This window comes from Colias philodice, chromosome 19 (genome assembly GCF_061535455.1).
Source record: "Colias philodice isolate Cphi_HAF_F1 chromosome 19, ilColPhil1 Martin Lab GWU primary, whole genome shotgun sequence".
Taxonomy (NCBI): Eukaryota; Metazoa; Arthropoda; class Insecta; order Lepidoptera; family Pieridae; genus Colias; species Colias philodice.
This window is the reverse complement of record NC_143104.1, coordinates 1,773,167-1,792,474: the sequence shown is the minus strand read 5'-3', so window position 1 is coordinate 1,792,474 and position 19,308 is coordinate 1,773,167. Positions and strand designations below refer to the sequence as shown.

General features: G+C 34.7%; 2 protein-coding genes across 3 annotated transcripts; both read right to left on the bottom strand.

The window, feature by feature from the left end:
- Positions 1-5: 5 nt before the first annotated feature.
- Daao2 (D-amino acid oxidase 2) lies at positions 6-18,690 on the bottom strand. 2 transcript variants are annotated; one of them, XM_089707422.1, is made up of 8 exons: positions 11,411-11,706; positions 3,414-3,517; positions 2,499-2,699; positions 2,065-2,290; positions 1,734-1,798; positions 1,263-1,380; positions 875-983; positions 6-340 (listed from the first exon to the last, which is right to left on the bottom strand). In XM_089707422.1, the coding sequence occupies exons 1-8, from the start codon at positions 11,489-11,491 to the stop codon at positions 243-245; spliced, it is 1,002 nt and encodes a 333-aa protein (XP_089563548.1). In that variant the 5' UTR covers positions 11,492-11,706; the 3' UTR covers positions 6-242. The 2 variants fall into 2 exon arrangements, with proteins under 2 accessions (XP_089563548.1, XP_089563549.1); XM_089707423.1 differs by lacking the exon at positions 11,411-11,706 and adding an exon at positions 18,368-18,690 and having other exon boundaries at positions 8-340.
- LOC149479781 (uncharacterized) lies at positions 14,134-18,063 on the bottom strand. The gene is made up of 5 exons (XM_089707419.1): positions 18,033-18,063; positions 16,429-17,271; positions 16,070-16,189; positions 14,752-14,944; positions 14,134-14,403 (listed from the first exon to the last, which is right to left on the bottom strand). The coding sequence occupies exons 2-4, from the start codon at positions 17,197-17,199 to the stop codon at positions 14,765-14,767; spliced, it is 1,071 nt and encodes a 356-aa protein (XP_089563545.1). The 5' UTR covers positions 17,200-17,271; positions 18,033-18,063; the 3' UTR covers positions 14,134-14,403; positions 14,752-14,764.
- Positions 18,691-19,308: the final 618 nt, after the last annotated feature.

The window sequence follows — 19,308 nt, the reverse complement described above, 5'->3', positions numbered from 1 at the left end:
AATATTGTGTAAATTCTTAGAAAAAATTCACAAACTCAAAGTTAACAGTTTCTATTGGAAAGTAATTTCTTGGATTATTAGAGTGACTTTTTATTAACTCAAGAATTAACAATTAATATAATAATATGCGATTTATAAATTTCTTAAACATACACATGGTTATAGAAAACAACAAACAATATCAACTTTAAATATTTATTAAAGTTATAAAAAGTTACGTATAAAGTTCAGGCTCATGTTATTTAAAGCTTGCTTTTATTCATCATCACTTTTGAATGGTTCTCGAATAGTTGTAAAACATCATTACCACATCCCCAGAACAGAGTAAATCCGCTGCCACCTGTAAAAAAAATCTATTCTAGACATTGAGGTATTATTACTAGAGAGGGCACCACGAACAAAGTCTGTGCGACAAGCGCGGCGGCGCGGGGCGGCTAGTGAGTCATACACTTTGTAGATATTCTGCCTCTTATTATTAATTATAAATTAAAACCAATCAATGTAACAAATAAATATTGTTTATCTTATTAAAAAAATATGAATAAACTTATCAATTAAAACCAATCAATGTAACAAAAAAAAAATGAGTTTGAGACGATTGACTCTAACTCGTGTTAAAAATAGTGTAGTACCGATGTCAGAGCAAGGAAATAGAACTTTCCTTGTGGGCTACATCATATGAAAAGCTGTCAACACCATATTACATAGTATTATATTATCTGGGGCAAGCTACTAGTAATTATTCTGTCTGTGGCAGGACATCTTTTGGAGCTTGCAAAATAATATCAACGAGAGCGTCGTATATCTCGTTCGTTCTCATATGTCTCCTTCCCTTCATTCCTCCATAATTTTAAAGCTTTTCTTTTCATCTTACCGTGACCGTAATTATGAATGTACAGTTTTCCGTTAATTTCTTCAGCCTCTAATCGAATTTCGTCTCTGCCCGGTCGCAAGCCCACAAAGTATTTTAATATATTCGCATTCTGTAACAAAATTTAGTTTACTTGTTAAAAAGAAAAAAATATCGAACGGATTCTAAATATGTCAAACTAAAATGGGCATAGGTGAGTTTTGAAATTGAAATAATGAAATGTGATAGCAACTCCTTCTGTATAAATTATGTATTGCAAATTTCATTAGAGTGGATTAATTATTACAATCCAAGTATGTATTAGTATTTAACTATTTAGTTTATATATTAATATTATTATTTTAAGATAGTATGTGTGTTTAAATATAACCAAAAAAACAAACAGATATACCTGTAGACATGGCAACACAGTATGACAACCTCTTAAAATAAAATCTGTATCGTCTTGATTTACATTTGTATTAAAACTACCCTTTTGTCCGGTTCCGCCCAACACGCAAAATGAATCGCTAAAAAAAAACAAGAAAAATATTATTTTTACACGCTTTATATTAGCTTCACCTGTATGTTTGTATGTTTGTAACCGACTTCTTTGGGCGCGATTTTGACCCACTTTAAACGGCCAGATTTCGTTCAAACTTTGTAGATTTATTGAGGACCGATGACAATACACTAATTTGATAAAAATTTTCTATTTTTTAGTTCGGTTTTCTATAAAAAGCGTGATTTTTAGGTTTTTTAAACTATTAATTATTATTATGGAAACTAAAAATTCGACTATTAATTTATTCTTATTAGCCTGTGACACAGATATAATAATAATTGATTAACAGAATTTATTGATTCAATTAAATGTACATACTTCGGTATGATGTAATGCCCCGAATCTTTGTCCATTATTGTTTGAAAGTTCCATGGTGCTTCAACCTGTATTATAAATTAATATTAAAAACGAGGTCTTTTGTTTGTAATTTATATTTTTGAAACACATGACATTGACGCTCTAAATTAGCGTAAATAACTATGATTTTTGAAGTGAAATTTCCAGGTCGCGTCACGGCAATACCGTCACGTCATGGAGGAAGGCGACGATTTTGGTATCTTTGAATCTTGCCAAAGAAGTTTCACTTCTGACCCGTGTGCTCGTTACACACTTTTATTTAAATATAACGTACGCATACGTCAAAACTTACCTTAACAATTTGACCTCGTACGGGGATAACCCTATGATCGGGGACTATTTCCCTCGCCCCTAAACCAGTACAATTTATCACAACATCGTATTTATCTAATCTTGGATCCTGCAATGAATTCACGCTTCCTTGAATCCTCGTAACATTTAAATCTCTCAAGCGTTGCTCTAGCCGAAATAAAAACGTTGAAGGATTGACAACAAAGGTTGTGAATGTGTTGCCAGATCTAAAAACGAGAATTGTTTTAAATTTAACATGTTACTTGTGTATTCCAAGTGGTTTGAAATTCGAAAAATTACTTATGAAGTTAGAATAATTACGGTTTTTATTACGTTATTTAAGAACTAATTAAGAATTTTCGTATTTACATTTATTTATGTCTATAGAAGTCTAAATACAGGGTTTTAATAACATGCTCTTATTTAAGGACTTACACGAAATTGGAAGAATACAATTGGTTATAATAGTCTATATGTTGTTTATTAAGTTTCCTGTATCCATATACTTTTTTTGTCCATTCCGGTTCATCAGTCGGTGTGCTTCTATAAAATATGAAAACGGGTTGCAACGTAATACCGTAGCCACCTTCAGACCACAATTTTTGGAATAATTCGTATGTTTCCATACCCCATTTGCTGTAAATACAAATATGTACAGTAAATTATCCCTAATTGATAAAAATATGTTTGCTCAGTGTAGGTACTAAAAACAACGAGGACACACATTATTATGTATGTAATAGATAAGAGTATCGATTTAAACATTTTGTTTATATTCAAAGTACGGTGTTTTTAATTCAGAGCCATAACAATAACGAAATGGAACTTTGTTACACCTATCTACACTAATATTATAAAGAGGAAAACTAATTGTTTGTTTGATTGTTATGAATAGGCTCATAAAGTACTGGACCGATTTTGATGAAATTTGGCACAGATAATCTTTAGACCCTGAGAAAGAACATAGGCTACCTTTTATTGCGAAATATGTACCACGGGCGAAGCCGGGGCGGACCGCTAGTCGTAGATAAAGGCAGTGGAAAATTTACGAAATGTAATATAATAATACCTACCTCTACATTATTATTATTAAACTACAGACCATAAACGCGAAATTTTGTAAGAATATATGGTTTGTTACTCTTTCATGCCATAACTGCTGAACAGATTCTGATGATAATATGATGATTATTGATGATGATATGCAACTAATTGCTCACACTTCCGCCTGCTCTATACGAAAAAAAAGTAGTCCGTACAGTTGTCAGATAAGCTAAGGGTGAAAGTGATGGATGGATCATGGATCCGTTTTTATTGATGAAGTTATAGAAAGATTTCTGAAATTATCACCTTATTAAATGTGTCGGAGTGTTTCCACAGAGGTAGGGGTACCACAGACCGCCGGATCCATCGCCCGTTGTATTTGGTGAAAATTGTGCTCCTAATATCGTTACCTGAAATTCATAATCAATAACAATTTCATAAAATATAGGGATGCAATGACATTCGTTTTTAACAATAATAATTATGGTATGCGATACTGTGAACATTTTAATTCTTAATAGTAATAATAATTTAAGTCGGGTCCATTTCAAACAACTAAACAGAAATCATAGAAAAAGTATGAAAAAAATATGATCCTATAACGCCAATAACCGAAAATTGTATCTATAAATCTAAAGGTAAGAGCCATTGATGTAATTTTTCGGAAATATAATTATCTTTAGATACTTCACTACATCGTATAAAACAAAGTCGCTTTCCCTGTCCCTATGTCCCTTTGTACGCTTAAATCTTTGAAACTACGCAACGGATTTTGATGCGGTTTTTTTAATAGATAGAGTGATTCAAGAGGAAGGTTTATATGTATAATAACATCCATTAAATAGTGGAGAAGTACTGTTATTTTTGAGGTTTCTAATGTGATGTCGTAAAAAATTACATTTTTTCCGCCTAAATAACAAACGCAGGCTGAACCCTACGAGTTTTATCAAAATAATGTACTAAGTATTAGTTTTAAAAAGTTTTAAAAATAATTTAATACACTTTCCAAGTATAATTCTATGAGTTTCTAAGCTAATACACCTACCAGCATAAAATCCTTATATAGTTTCCCTTTTTAATTGCAAAACCACCAACACTGATCACATTTAAGATGGAGAACTTAAGAGACAATATTGAACAGCTGACAGAGAACTTTAACACCAGGATGGCCGAGTTTCAAAAGCAATTGCAGTCAAACACCACTCCGGCCTCCTCAAATATATCTACTGAGTTTGCTCTCTTCCAAAACTTTATAATGTCTTCACTTAAAATCCTACAGAGTGAAGTTGAGATGTTGTTCAAGCTTCATGATATTCAGGAAATGCGGTCTCGTCGTAAGATCCTTCTATTACATGGAGTCAAGGAAGAAAACAAAGAAGACACTAAAGCTGTTGTTTTAGCGACTTTGTCTAGCAAGCTCCAGTCGATGAATCTCAATGTTGACTCCATCAGTCGCTGTCACCGAATGGGGCATGTGAGTACTGATTCTGGCAAACCTCGTCCTCTGTTGGTTAAATTCAGGGACATTGCAGTAAAGAATGCTGTTTGGTTCTCTAAAACCAAGTTCAAAAGCAGCGGTATCACTCTCTCTGAATTTCTAACAAAATCGCGACACGAAACCTTCATGGTCGCCCGGAAGAAATTTGGTCTCGCCAAATGTTGGACTAAGGATGGTAACGTCTTCATTATCGGTCCCGACGGAGATAAGTACCAAGCAACCTGCTTACGGGATTTAGACACTATTCCGTGCGCGCGAGTGGATGATGTGCAGTTAAGTTCCAGTGATCCCTTATCGTCCGTAACAAATAATCAATCCAAAGGCGTAACTAGACCTAAAAGATTAGCAAATAAGCATAAGTAAATTCATAAACTTTCATATTCATATACTGTATATCCTTTGCAAACAAATTTCACCTCTAATGTTGTGTCTTATGCTCTCTTTTCTCACGTAATCTCGTCCTGTATGTTTAATTACCTGTTATTACCCTCTTTTGTGCTTATATTGTGATTGTTATATTTCTTTTTCGTGTTGGTTTTAAATTTTATTTACATTTTGAATTAATGACATTTGTCAATTGTCGCACATGTCAATACCATGTGTCAGCTGTCATTTAAGTGTCGTTTCGTCTCATGTCATTTTATTGTAATTTTGCATAATCCTGTATTGTTTTGTATTTGCTGGGGGCTTAGATCATTAAGTAATGGATAACACACGCAGGCGTTTCCCCTTTTGCCGAGGTATAAGATTATTCGAATCGAAAAATCTTATGCTTTCATAAAAACTACTTGCGTAATCGATTACGAACACTCTGCGTATTCGTAAAACATCGAAAGGACGTCTGCGAGTGCTCCGCTAAAAATGCCGTTTTGCACTGTCAAGTCTTGCAGAAGCAATTCAAACATGTCGAATATTAAAAAAGATGGAATAACCTTTCATTTGTGTATATTTTTTTATTTTTTTAACGTACATTTCTAATTAAATGCAATTTCTAATAATCGTCGATGTATCGTTTAGCGATATGATCAAGACAAATAATCGAGTCATGTGTGTACTCGATCATTGATGCGGCCTCACGAAACTATCATGGAAAGAAAATATACAAATTTAATCTTTATTAACTAAGCGATAAAGTTGAATTTAGAACGCGATATTGAACCGCACTCCCCACGAGACTATAAAGTGATGTAGCGAGACTATCTTGAAGAGAAAATATACAAATTTAATCTTTATGAACTAAGCGATAAAGTTGAATTTAGAACGCGATATTGAACCGCCCTCCCCACGAGACTATAAAGTGATGTAGCGAGACTATCTTGAAGAGAAATTCAAATTTAATCTTTATGAACTTAGTGATAGAGTTGAATTTAAAAACTCGTCGCTTAAAAGGTCGTTAATTTTTACGACTTTCTTAGTGACGGACTGCTTTTAATTTGAACGTCGATAAAAAAATATTTTTCTAAGTATAATTTGAAATGAGATGAGAATTAATCTTTATTATATTAAAATTTTACACAACTGCATAAAAAGGAGTATAATGTTTATTTTGTAAGTCTTGTATATAATTATTAAAATTTACGCTCGGTTACTTTTAACTGGCAGAACATTTTAATGGTACGGAACCCTTCGTGCGCGAGTCCGACTCGCATTTAGCCGTTTTTTTTGTAATGTTAATCTTGTAACCTTTTCTATTATGTAATCTATACTAATATTATAAAGCTGAAGAGTTTGTTTGTTTGTTTGTTTGTTTGAACGCGCTATTCTCGGGAACTACTGGTCCGATTTGAAAAATTCTTTCGGTGTTAGATAGCCCATTTATCGAGGAAGGTATATATCATCACGCTACGACCAACAGGAGTGGAGCCACGGGGGTGAAACCGCGCGGAGCAGCTACTTTATTTATATGTATGTACGAATATTGCGTATATTTCAGATTTACAAAAAATCCTGCTTTAAGGCTAAGGTGGATTGAATGCTGTGGGAGAAAATCAGAATGGACACCTCGGTACAGAAATAATAAAAATTTCTGGACCGATATTTATTTTATTGAATATAATATGTGATGTGTTGAATAAATACATATTCAAATACAAATAAAATGGCGTTTTATTGTTTTTTCGTATGCATATAATAATGATGAAAACGTTACAAATGACCTGTGTAGTATTTTTTATGAATATAATATTAATGTTATTTCTAATTTCAACAAAATTATTATTTTTGTAATATCGATATGGTTACATCCCTTTAGAGCGATTGTATTATTACGTATATGTATAGAGATTTTTCTGTGTAATCGATGTATGTGTGCAAAAACATGCTAGTCTGTCCATTTTGTAATAGTTTGAGTTTGTAAAGACACAAATTATTTTTGTGAATGTGTGATTGTGTTTCAAAGTGTGAGTTACCCTCCCCGCACCAAAACCGGCAGAAAGTTTAGTTAGAACATTTGCCAGCGTGCTCCATCCATTACTTAATGATCTAAGGCTGGGGGTGTAGTAAAAATTAGCGTTTTAAATAACACTTATATTTATAAATACACATATATATATTTACTCCTATTATATATATTTTTTCTTCTTCATTCAGTCTAGTATTATCTTTTAATTATTTCCAGATTTTATTTTATTTTTTATTTTTTTGTCGATAAGTATATAATATTTATAGAATCTAATATTCTCTTCATTTTTTATTCAATATCATATTTATACCACTCTTTGTTTAATTATATAAATTATTCATAATGTCTAACGACAGCTCGTCTAGCGACCCCAATTACCTGTCTCTCTCGTCCAGCGATTGTGATAGTGAGGATAGCTTTCACAGTTCCTCATTCGTTCCTCTAAACCATGTCCTATCCTCGTGTTTCCCTTCCAGCCAAAGATCCTTCAACGCTATCCACATCAATGCCCAAAGTTTACCTGCACACTATCCAGATTTCCTTTCTTCTTTCGAATCCATTAACGCACATGCTATCCTTATTTCCGAGTCTTGGTTCAAACCCTGTCTTCCTTCCTCCAATTATTCCCTTCCTGGATTTCATTTAATACGGAATGATCGTACTGGCAGAGGTGGTGGTGGCGTAGCAATCTATTTACGTTCTCACCTTTCCTTCAAAATCATTAGTTTGTCGCCGCAGCCCCCTCCTCCAGATGCAGCCGAACATCTTATAATTGAAGTCTCCTTAGGTCATACCAAACTCCTCTTGGGGGTGTTTTATAGTCCCTCCCTTTCTATCAATTATTTCCATTTCTTTGAATCCATCCTGGAAAAATCCGTTCCTATCTACGAGCATACGATTATTATGGGGGATTTTAATACATGCCTTCTAAAAAATGATTCCCGTGCCAAGACTCTTCTCTCTATTACCGAATCCTACAACTTACACCTTCTTTCCTCAAAACCCACTCACTTCTTGCCTAACTGCTCCCCTTCACTTCTCGATTTATCTTTCGTTTCCTCTCCTAACCTAGTCCTGAAGTATGGTCAATGTGATGCTAGCGCATTCTCCCACCACGACCTTATCTTCCTCTCCTTTAATGTACGCCCTCCCAAACCTAAGCCTAAATCCGTGATGCGACGCAGTTTTGCTGGGATAGATAGCGAGAGTCTTCTCCGCGATGCTGGCAGAGTCGACTGGTCTGTTATTCTTTCTGCTGATAACGTTGATTCGAAAATTGAGTTATTTAATTCGCTTCTTACACAGCTTTACGACCGTCACGCACCTCTCAAACCTGTCAAACTCAAACACTTACCGGCTCCCTGGCTCACAGACGATCTCAAGTCGCTATTAAATCTAAAAGCAAAAGCCAAAGCCAAATATAAGTCGAACAATAGCGATTCGAACAAGGAAAAGTACGTGAGGATCCGGAATCGTTGTAATACATGTTGTAGAGATGCACAAAGACGCCATATTCACTCATCTGTCGAGAACGGCGACCCCAGTAAAATTTGGAAATTCTTACAATCCATAGGAGTTGGTAATAAACGTAGTGATCCCCTCCCTGATAACCTAAATATTGAGCAACTCAATCAACACTTTACTGATTCTTCTCCAGCTATGGACATTAACACAAAATTACATTCTCTTCAGAATCTTTCTTCTTTACCAATTCCTGATTTTCCCCCGTTCCTTCTGAGCCCATTCGCTGAGGGTGTTGTTAAGAAGAGCATTATGTCGGTATCGTCTAATGCAGTCGGTAGTGATGGCATCAGTCGTAACATGATCATCCCTATCCTTGACCTCATTATCCCTACCATTACTCATATTTTTAACTTCTCCATTTCCTCGGGCACCTTTCCCGTTGCCTGGAAAAGTGCCCAAGTCATCCCTCTGCCCAAAAAGTCAAAACCCTTATCCCATAGCGATTTTCGACCAATTTCCATTTTACCGTTCCTTTCGAAAGTCCTTGAAAAACTAGTCCATCAACAATTCAGCATTTTCCTTAACAGTCATAATTTATTGAATCCTCTCCAATCCGGTTTCCGTCCTGGTCATGGGACGACTACTGCTCTCACCAAAATCACCGACGACATTAGACACGGCATGGACAATAAGCAACTCATAGTACTCACGTTACTCGATTTCAGTAACGCCTTTGGCTCTGTGGATTTCGATTTATTGTTGAGTTTGCTACGCTCTCTTAATTTGTCGCCTTCAGCGTGTGATTGGTTCCATAGTTATTTGTATGGGCGCCGGCAGCGAATCTTGCTCGATGACGTTTCCTCGTCTTGGCGCAATATCAATGCCGGCGTGCCACAAGGATGCGTCTTGTCTCCACTCCTCTTTGCTATTTTTATTAATACTCTAACCCAATCTTTAACTTCTCTCTACCACATGTATGCCGACGATGTCCAGATCTACACGCAAGCAACTCTGGAAGGCTTGCCTAATGCAATCAGCAAGATGAACGATGACTTATCCACGATCGTTAACTGGAGCAAGAATTACGGCTTAGTACTTAATCCGTCCAAAACCCAAACGATCGTCATCGGGAGTCCGTCATTCTTGTCAAGGATTGACTGGGCAACTCTTCCAGTAGTTTCGTTGGGCGGAACACAAATTAAATACAGCTCTCACGTCAAAAACCTAGGTATTTTCATTGACCAAACTCTTTCGTGGGATCTCCATCTCAAGGAAGTGAGTAGGAGGATGTATGCTTCTGCTGGCTCACTTCGGCGCCTGCGCAACTTGCTACCTATCCCAACAAAAATAATGCTAGCTCACTCCCTTCTCCTGTCCCACCTTGACTACGCTGACACATCCTTTCTTGACCTTTCGGAAGTCCAGTTGAATAGACTTGAGCGCTTGCAAAATTTTTGCATTCGTTTCATTTTTGGCCTGCGCAAGTTTGACCACGTGTCTGACTACCGCAAGAAACTCAACTGGCTTCCCATCCGCCTCCGACGTCATTCCCACATCCTTCATCTTCTTTTCTCCATCCTCTTCGATCCTAAAGCTCCTCACTATCTCAAGGATAATTTCACTTTCTCTGTTTCTCCGTTCCCTCGCTTATCAAAATCTCTGCTTTTACGTGTCCCAGTCGCGAACAGCAAATTCTATAGCAATTCTTTTGCAGTTCGCGCTGTTAAGCTATGGAACGAACTCCCTCTAGTAGTTCGACAAGCTCAAACTTTGGGCAGTTTCAAAAATCTCCTCAAGGCACACTATCTATCACTCTCTTGATCCTTCCTCCATTTCATTACTGTTGTCCTATTCTTTCTTTTCTCCTCTTACGCTGTATTAAGTTATTCATTATTATTTATTTTAGGTATATAATATGTATTATCGTATTTATTATATTCTTATTTTATATTATGCATGCTTTATGCAATTATACGTGATAAAATTTATTTTTCCCAACGCAATAATTTTTGCTCACCCACCTCCTTTAAATGTGTTTTCCTGTTAATGTTAATGGTAGTCTGGAAGAGATCGCTGCCTAGCGATAAGGCCGCCATTTGTACATACTTGCATCTATTTGTCTTTCTCTGTGTTTATTGTAAATCTTGTGTGTGTGCAATAAAGAATTATCTATCTATCTATCTAAGTATTATACACATTGAAAAGGTCTACAGAAAAGTCCGCGATGGTATATGTCTATCTCTTATGGATAACCCACAATAACTTTTTTTTGTCATTTACTTTTTTCGACAAATAATGGCTAATTTTCGATGCGATTTTAACCAATACAGCATTAATCCTTAACCAATTAAATACCTTGAATACATTGTTCATTTAATATAGATCTATATGGCCCTTTACACCGTATGATTTAAGTGAATATTTTCGAAGATATTACAGATTTAAAAATTGCGGGACGTAGCGTTTGCAGCGCTACAGGCCGGCCGCCCGGCTATCCATTTTACCCGTGCGAAGCCGGAGCGGGACGCTATGTTTTTATATACAACGTTCACAGTTTTTCTGTAGTGTATTTAGTATCAGCATTGCACCCGTGCGAAGCCGGGGCGGGTCGCTAGTATACTATAATAGCGAAATTAACTCTGTCTGTCTGTCTCTTCTTAACACTTCAAGCACAGAACCAATTTGGATGAATTTGGTAGGTACAAAGATAGCTTGAGATTAAAAGGACTCAAAGGACATAGCATAGGTTTAATACCGGAAATTACGCGAGAACGAGAACTACGCGCGTGGAAGCGTGGGCAGAAAGCTATTATTTTAATAATATCAAAAAACCAAAAACAATCTTTATATTATTAAATGAATTGCGTAGGGCGGCATTATTTTCATATTATTTAATATTTGAATATTTTCTTTATTCTTAAGAATGTCGGAAAAACTTACATCCAAATCTGGATACCTCTCTTTAATTTTTAATGCGCATATATTCCCATTAATGCCAGCCCCTAACACTATTACTTTCATTTTAGTAACACACGTCCAATGCAACTTGCAACTTGCAACTGATAACTAAAATAAGTTGAGAGGTCATTAAAACTTATTTATTATAAACAATATTATATCTTAAATCTTAATTACTATTTGTGCCCAGTATCGTCTTGTGCATGTTGACTAGCAACAGTTGCATTAATTTCATATCTTTAAATATTGTATGTACTTATTTCTCTCCCTTGTTAAAGCTTCGAACCTTTTATCTTTCGTTATTAAACCTGTTTAGGTATATACCTACATATAATATTTAAAAAAAGCAAGCGCGGGAAATTCGAATTTTTGGTGTGGCTGTAGCTATACCTATATAAATTATGTAGGTAGATAATATAATATTTGCTTGTTAAAAAGGTTCAAAATTGGAAACACGTATTTTTCGAAGAGTTCCTTGAAGTTTATGTATGCTGAAAATTTAATTAAATTATATTTATATGCAATAGAAATCTGGTATCTAACAAAATCAGCGGTCCACAACTTCAAAGAAAATCTCCATCGAAAAACACAGGGTTCAATAAAAAATATAAAATGTTTATTAAAGATTTATTTCCAAAACCGCATCAAAGCCATAAGCATACATTTTTATACTATGTAGTGACGTGACTAACAGGAAAAGTTGTTCTGGACTGATTTGAGTATGGAAAAACTAGTACCCGTTCCTGTGGGATTTCCGGGAAAAAAAGTAGCCTTTCGTATTCTGGGTCTTCAACTACCTATATATCAAATATTATTGAAATGGGTTCCGTAGCTTTTACGAGATAGAATAACAAACATTCATCCATCCTCACAAACATTCGCATTTATATATTACTAGCTTTCCACCCGCGGTTTCGCCCGCGTTTTCAAAGAAAAACCAGTTCCCGTTCCCATGTAATTTCTGGGATAAAACCTATCCTGTGTGTTAATCCAAGTTACCCTCTATATGTGTGCTAAATTTCATTGTAATCGGTTAAGTAGTATTTGCATGACAGAGTAAACTTACTCACCTACACAATACACATACATCTATCACATCAAACTTTCGCACTTCTAATATTATTAGTAGGATTGGGATTTGTAGGATTAGAGCACTATCTTCTGTTATGTACGCGAAATAAAAAAAAGAGCAATTTTGCTGGAGTAACGCTGTTCCAGTGGGGAGATTTTTAAACGAGCGATCGGAGGAGTATGTAATGTATATCAGAATATAGCTTTTTTTGTACAGAAAAGTGCGCGAAAATATTATGTCACAAATTCAGAGCTACTTATCTATGTGTATGCCAAGGTAGCATATTCAACTGTTTCAGCAAATTACCCCAGCGGGAAACTTCATAACTCTAAAACCGTAAGCCGCCCAAATTTCATTTTTCGCGCACTTTTTTGTACATACAAAAATAAGCTATTTTCTGAAAGACATTACGCTCGTTTAAAAATCTTCCTGTGGAACAGCATCACTCCAGCAGCATTGGTAGTTAAATTTATTTCCGAAATGGTTACAAATTAATTTCGCGCATATTTACAGAAGATAGTGCTCTAATTTTTTACTATATTCAAATCAGTCTACAACAATTCTTCCTGCTAGAGTCAGGCACACTAATTTTATCTATGTAAAATAATATTCATTTTACTTTTAAGACTGGACGCAGCAGCCTCTTTAGCAAAAGATCTGTTTCTAAGTACACAATATCTTTTGACACATATATAAAAAATACTGTTTATTAAATATTCTATGTTCTCATTTATGTGCAATGAGCAGCTTTGGAGGAAGTCACAATTTACAGTACTTTTTAATATACTTATAATTTTTTTTTAATGTCCTCTTTGTATGCCTCTGTCTCAAGGAAATTATTCATTATTGTTGCACTTTTCTCAACAAAATCTATCAAGTCCTTCGAGGCATATATGAGTGACTTTTTAAGTGTTTCATAGTTTTTGAACTCAATAAAATTGTGCACTTCCTCTTGTGTATAAGAAACAAATATTTTTTTGCATTCATGACAATTGTTCTTATAATTTTTTACAATAAAGCCACAGACATATGCACAAGCTTGCATTTCGCAATTGGTTTCTTCAGTATTTCCCTCAATGGAAGAATAAATTTCATGATCATTTAATAAATTAAAAAATATGTTTGAGTTTGTAGCTGATATGTCTGTGGCTGGTTTTAGCAAATCCTTGAAGTTGCCTAATATTGCTTCATTTTCGTCAATTTCACAATTCCCACTTCCCATAGTTCCCATATTACCATGGACTAATAAATATATATATTTATTATTATATCTATTACTGAGTACAGCAGTTTTTAATCCCGCAACAAATTGGCTTGCTGTGGGATTAATGATTGATCCACAGTTTGCTCTTATGCAGCCAAATAAATTTTCTAATGGATCCTGCTGTATTCGTCTTGTCGAGAGGCTTTTAATAGATTTATGTTTTGTTAACATATAGGCGATTAACACACGGTGCCGCGTCCCGCCGCGGTTGGCGGTAAAGCGGTTCTCAAGTTGCATTGGCTTCTATTAAATCCGTTGATACCAAACACACATACACCGCTCGACCGCGCGGTCGAATGGTCCGTTCCTCGTAGGGATTCACTGCCAACCGCCGCGGTGCGCGGTGCCGTGTGTTAATCGCCTTAATGCCAAACTAATTCTAACCCATTAAGGGTCCATATCCAGCCTTCTTTAGAAGGTGGTTGATTTCTACATTGAAGGAAAACTAATTTTTTTTTTAATTTTTAAAAATTATTTTCATCTCTCGAAATAATGCTATGTGTTCTGTACTTTCTTTTATATTCGTTGAAAACTTTTTGCCTCTTCTTAGATCTAGCGTATTTGCGTTTACGCTGTCAAACAGCATGTCCATTTTTGCTATTAAATTAGCTGTTGGAGTAGCGTCACTCGGCATGTCCCCTGAAAATTCACATATCCAAATTTAGAATAAAAATATAGAAGTATGTATGTATAACTAACACAATAATATGTCATATTTTCCATTATGTTCCTTTTTAAAACAATTCCTACTCCAAACACGTATTCATTCCAATTATGTTGTCATCATTTCAATATTATGAAACTATTAGTCATTGGTATGTTAGTAAAGGCTTGTACAGTAACTGGTCATAGCTATTCTATACAAATAGATAGAAGTAACAAGTAATTATGTGTCATCAGGCATGATCAGAGAAAAATATCATTTCATACCTCCATAAGCCAAATAGTATGTACAAACTAAGCAAAAAATTTAATGTATTTTCTTACCCGTGGCTATTTTTTAATATATTCCAGCTGCTACAGAGTGGACCAAAACTTGTGCAGCAAGTTTCACCTTCATTTTTTGTTTTGAGTTTGGGTTGAGATGTTCTTCTCTCAAAGAAGGTGCAAACACAAAATTTGGATTAAGTACTATTATCCAATTCATAAAACAGTTTGATGTGGCTCCATTTGGCGATTCCTGAAAATATTCATTATTATACATATTGTTTATTTCGTTTATTTACTTGCAGTTTTTGCTAATGAAGTATATAGGAAATGTTACTTAACATTATCTAGTACTTTGCTTTTAGATATAGGTAAGCAAAAGACCATCCACTTTCCTACATAATGTATGTAATGTGGTAAAATGTTTGATATGTATTTATCATGTCAAACAAGGTTATTCTAGCTCTAGGTTCTATTATTATCTGCTAACAAATAAATAACTTACCAATTCCTTGTCTGTTTTCAGATGTTATATCAGTCATGTATTGCACGCCTCATAAGCGAAGCGTTGAGGTGGGTACTACTGTCACTTCGCGCAAAACATCTGATTTTTCAAACTTAAAATGTCTTTATGTATCATACATTGCACTTGTAAGATAATACATACACACACATATTAAGAAAAAACACTATTTTTAACGTTCATGATATTTTTGATGTCATTTTTGTTATTTAAACTAGTTAAAAAACAGTTTAAAAAAGTTCTGTCTTGGACGTCCGTGTGTCTGTATGTGCGGATCCTTTTTCTTGTTAACACGATAGCGACCGAAATACTTTACTAATCGAGTCTTTTTTTTCTCTTACGCTTGAGTATGCTCAGGAATAGAACCCTTTCATTTTTCAGGGTCTGATTCGATGTGGTTTAATTGTTATTAAATAAACAAAAATAATAATTAATAAATATTTATTAAAAAAAAATTATGAGGCGTGCACTTTTGGATTTTCCAAACTATTCCTTGTCTGTTTTCAGATGTTATATCAGTCATGTATTTTATATTGTACTAGATTTCCGACCGCGGCTTCGCCCGCGTTTTCAAAGGAAAACCCGCATAGTTCCTGTTCCCGAGGGATTTCCGGGATAAAACCTATCCTATGTCCCGGGGTAAAAAGTAGCCTATGTCCTTTCTCGGGTATCAATATATCTCTATACCAAATTTCATGCAAATTGGTTCAGTAGTTAAGGCGTGATTGAGTAACAGACAGACAGACAGAGTTACTTTCGCATTTATAATATTAGTATGGATTTTAAATACAAATTTCTAAAACACTTAAGCAAGTGTGGTGTGTCAAATATACTGACAATCTAATGTTCACCCACTTTAATTATAGGATGCTCTGCAGTTGCTCCCAAGAGACAGAGAGCTCTCTTGTTCACTCCATCCATGTCACAAACAGACACACAAATGTTCAAACCGGCTTCAAAACAAGAGCTTAAAACCTGAAACAATTTAAACACTTTAATCTATTATGTAAATTTGCATGAAAGATAAATACTATAGTGGTGAGCCTATTGCCATTAACCGGGGACATATCCAGAATCCTTTCTGTTACTATTAATTTTCGAATAGGAAAACACAATAACACCACTCACCCTGGGAATCACACCTGGGACCAATAAACTAACTTTTATAACAATATTACTTATGTTATAGCTTTAAAGTTTAAATGAATGCTTACCTCTTTTATCAATACAGACAATCTATCTGCTGTCACAGAGCCACATGATAAATAATATGCCACTGGCTGTTTAACTTTTTTTCGGATGCCCTCCACCATAAAAACAAGGGCGTGAGAAGCCACCTGTGAAAATCTCCCTTGCGTTCCATGATTTTGGAAGCCTTCAATTACATCTTCCTTTGGGTTGTACCACAAATGTTTCCTGATGGACATCTCATCCCATAAAAGAGTGAATTCCCTCTCAGATGGCAGCAAGGATTTGGAATATTTTTTCAAAATTTGCAAAATTTGTTTATTTGGCCCAGCATTCATTTGAAATTTATTTAACAATGACTTGAGTGAACTAGGAGCAGGCAGGCAAATCATTCTTCTTAATAATTTGTAACAAGTTGGGGACTTTTTGTACAGCCCCAGTGCAATTATTTTCTCGTCCAAATTCCAACGACGACCCCTAGATCTCGATCGATCTCTTTTAAAATTCTGCAGTTCTCCTTGGAGTAATAAGGCAAAAGTGGGAGTTACTTTTGTTTGCAGAATTTCTGTGACTGTCTCATTTTTCCTCAAAACATTTAAAAATGTCTCATTTTTTAAATGCTTTATGCTTTTCTGAAGTCTATAAATTTTGTTAATTTTTCTCTTCATTTTTAATAGTTGTTCTTTCATTTTGGAAGTGCATTTCTTTTGGGAAGTTCCTTGACATACTTCAAGCTTATTTTGTGCACAAGGAGGATTTGGGATATCCAAGTGAGATTCCATAACAGAAACACCCATTTTAGATGTGCCAGCAATATGCAGAAAAATATCATTTGTATCAGAGACATTGTGGCTAGAAACTGTAGAAGTCTGAAATTAAGAAAAAAAAATATAATTAAACTGCTCATGTTCTAATTACTTGAAGTCTGCATGATATGTGCTTTTTACACATACACTAAAAGTTTTGGCTGTTGTGTTTTTTTTGTTTTGAGAGAAGCCTTAAACACTTCTGCCAACTAAGGTATCAAACCCGGAATCTAATGGTAATCAAAAAAAAATTAATATTAAATCTTTTTTATCAGAACAAGAATCATTTTTAAAGTGAAACTTTTATTACATCGTCTCAAACTTTTTGGTCTGTGTAGCGCATGTCGCGTGTATCGCGGCTGCCGAGTAGGTATACCTACTCGGCAGCCGACCGTCACGCGACATGCGCTACACAAAGCAGTGTTCGGAACCGTTCGAACAGTTTCACTTTTAGCGTGGTTTCATAAAACCACACAACATTTATTTATCTAATGCTTTATCTACATACTGTTTTTCATATTAAATTACACAAATATTTAGAAGATATTAATATACTTATTAATATCTTTTAGATATTTGTGTGCATGATATGGATTACAAAAAGAATATAACATAATTATATGACAAGAAGGCAGGTACTAATTCTTTTTTATACATACTTTCATTTACTGGAAATCACAGCTAAGGCTATAACATGATTTTCAACTTATCCAGACTGAAAGTGTTGTTTAAATGTTTGACATATTTGACGAGGAAATGATTACATTCTATTATAATCTATAGTTACAAGTATAATGGATTAAATGACTATAAAAACAACCTACCTCTTCAGTTTCTACATCAGGTACTGCAGTTTTAAATGTTTACTGCACAACATTTTGAGTTGGGAATGTAGTTTCCTTTGGAAGTTTGGAGAAGCCCAGGCTTCATTGGGAAAACAATACTTGGACCATAATTCACAACTGAAAAGTCAATAACAGCATGTTAGTAGAGAATAGTTCAATAAGCTTGGTTCGTTTAATGTGTTGTTAGTCATATCTTCATAGAAATATTTCATACAACTGTAAATCAATTTCTAGAAAGGAACCGGAACGAAATGCAGGTACTTATATTAATTAAGCCCAGACTGAAATATTCATTACAGCGGGAAGGTACTTACCGTAAGCCATTTCTAGGGCCAGGGTTAGGAAAGCGATATACTTAATGTAATATTGGGATCTTTGGCACTTGAAGATCCACACTTGCAACACGTTCTTGTGTTTTCTCTGTTGGAACCCATTTCAGAACAACAAAAACAGTTAGAGTCACTTTCTCAGAACTAGAGTCTATATCTCACAAATTAATAACTACTTGACTTCACCAAAACACTACAACGGAGGAACAGAATGCTCGACTCAACGTATTAATGCAGGAAAAATCAAAATTCAAAACTAATTTTAGACATTGTCAAGAACTAAGTCAAGAACATTCAAAACTTAACTGAAAATATACTGGCGTCTTCCTTATACATAGTTACTATGTGGTTACTATACTCTTTGCTGGCGTCTGGCAGTGGCGGGCAGACATTTTTAATGTATAAATATTATAATTTATATTAATAAATATATATTAATTATAGTGTTACCTCTTCATGACACGAAATATAATTTATATTTTAAATTGTTCTTTAGAAAGTGAATAACTTATTCCGTTATTTATCTATAAAAAAAATATAATTTATAATAATTATTTCCAAGATTTTAACCAAGTATTTGTAATAAAATAAATAAATTGTTTTTTTAAACGGAAGTGTATTTTTTAATTGACAGGAAATATATTGCTATCCCTGTTTTCACTATTGTTATCTCTATCACCTGTAAGACCCCTCTTAAAAAAATTTTGTAGAGTGCATTTCACGAAAGAGTTCCCCTGCCGTTATGTTGGCATACCTGACTGTCAAAAACGAAAATATTTTTTTTTAATCAAAAATGACAGAGAAAATATTCTCCTTTCTTCCTAGCCTTATCTTATCCCGTATCTTACGGGGTCGGCTGCCTAGAAAGGAGAATATTTTCTCTGTCATTTTTGATTAAAAAAAAAATATTTTCGTTTTTGACAGTC

Coding starts and splice junctions, on each gene's coding strand:
- Daao2 (XM_089707422.1), bottom strand. CDS start 11,491: ATGAAAGTAATAGTGTTAGGGGCTGGCATTAATGGGAATATATGCGCA. Junction 3,518..11,410: donor AGAGGTATCCAGATTTGGAT/GTAAGTTTTTCC, acceptor TATGAATTTCAG/GTAACGATATTAGGAGCACA. Junction 1,799..2,064: donor TACGAGGTCAAATTGTTAAG/GTAAGTTTTGAC, acceptor TTTATAATACAG/GTTGAAGCACCATGGAACTT.
- LOC149479781 (XM_089707419.1), bottom strand. CDS start 17,199: ATGGGTGTTTCTGTTATGGAATCTCACTTGGATATCCCAAATCCTCCT. Junction 16,190..16,428: donor TGTCTGTATTGATAAAAGAG/GTAAGCATTCAT, acceptor AAATTGTTTCAG/GTTTTAAGCTCTTGTTTTGA. Junction 14,945..16,069: donor CAGAGCATCCTATAATTAAA/GTGGGTGAACAT, acceptor GAATATTTTCAG/GAATCGCCAAATGGAGCCAC.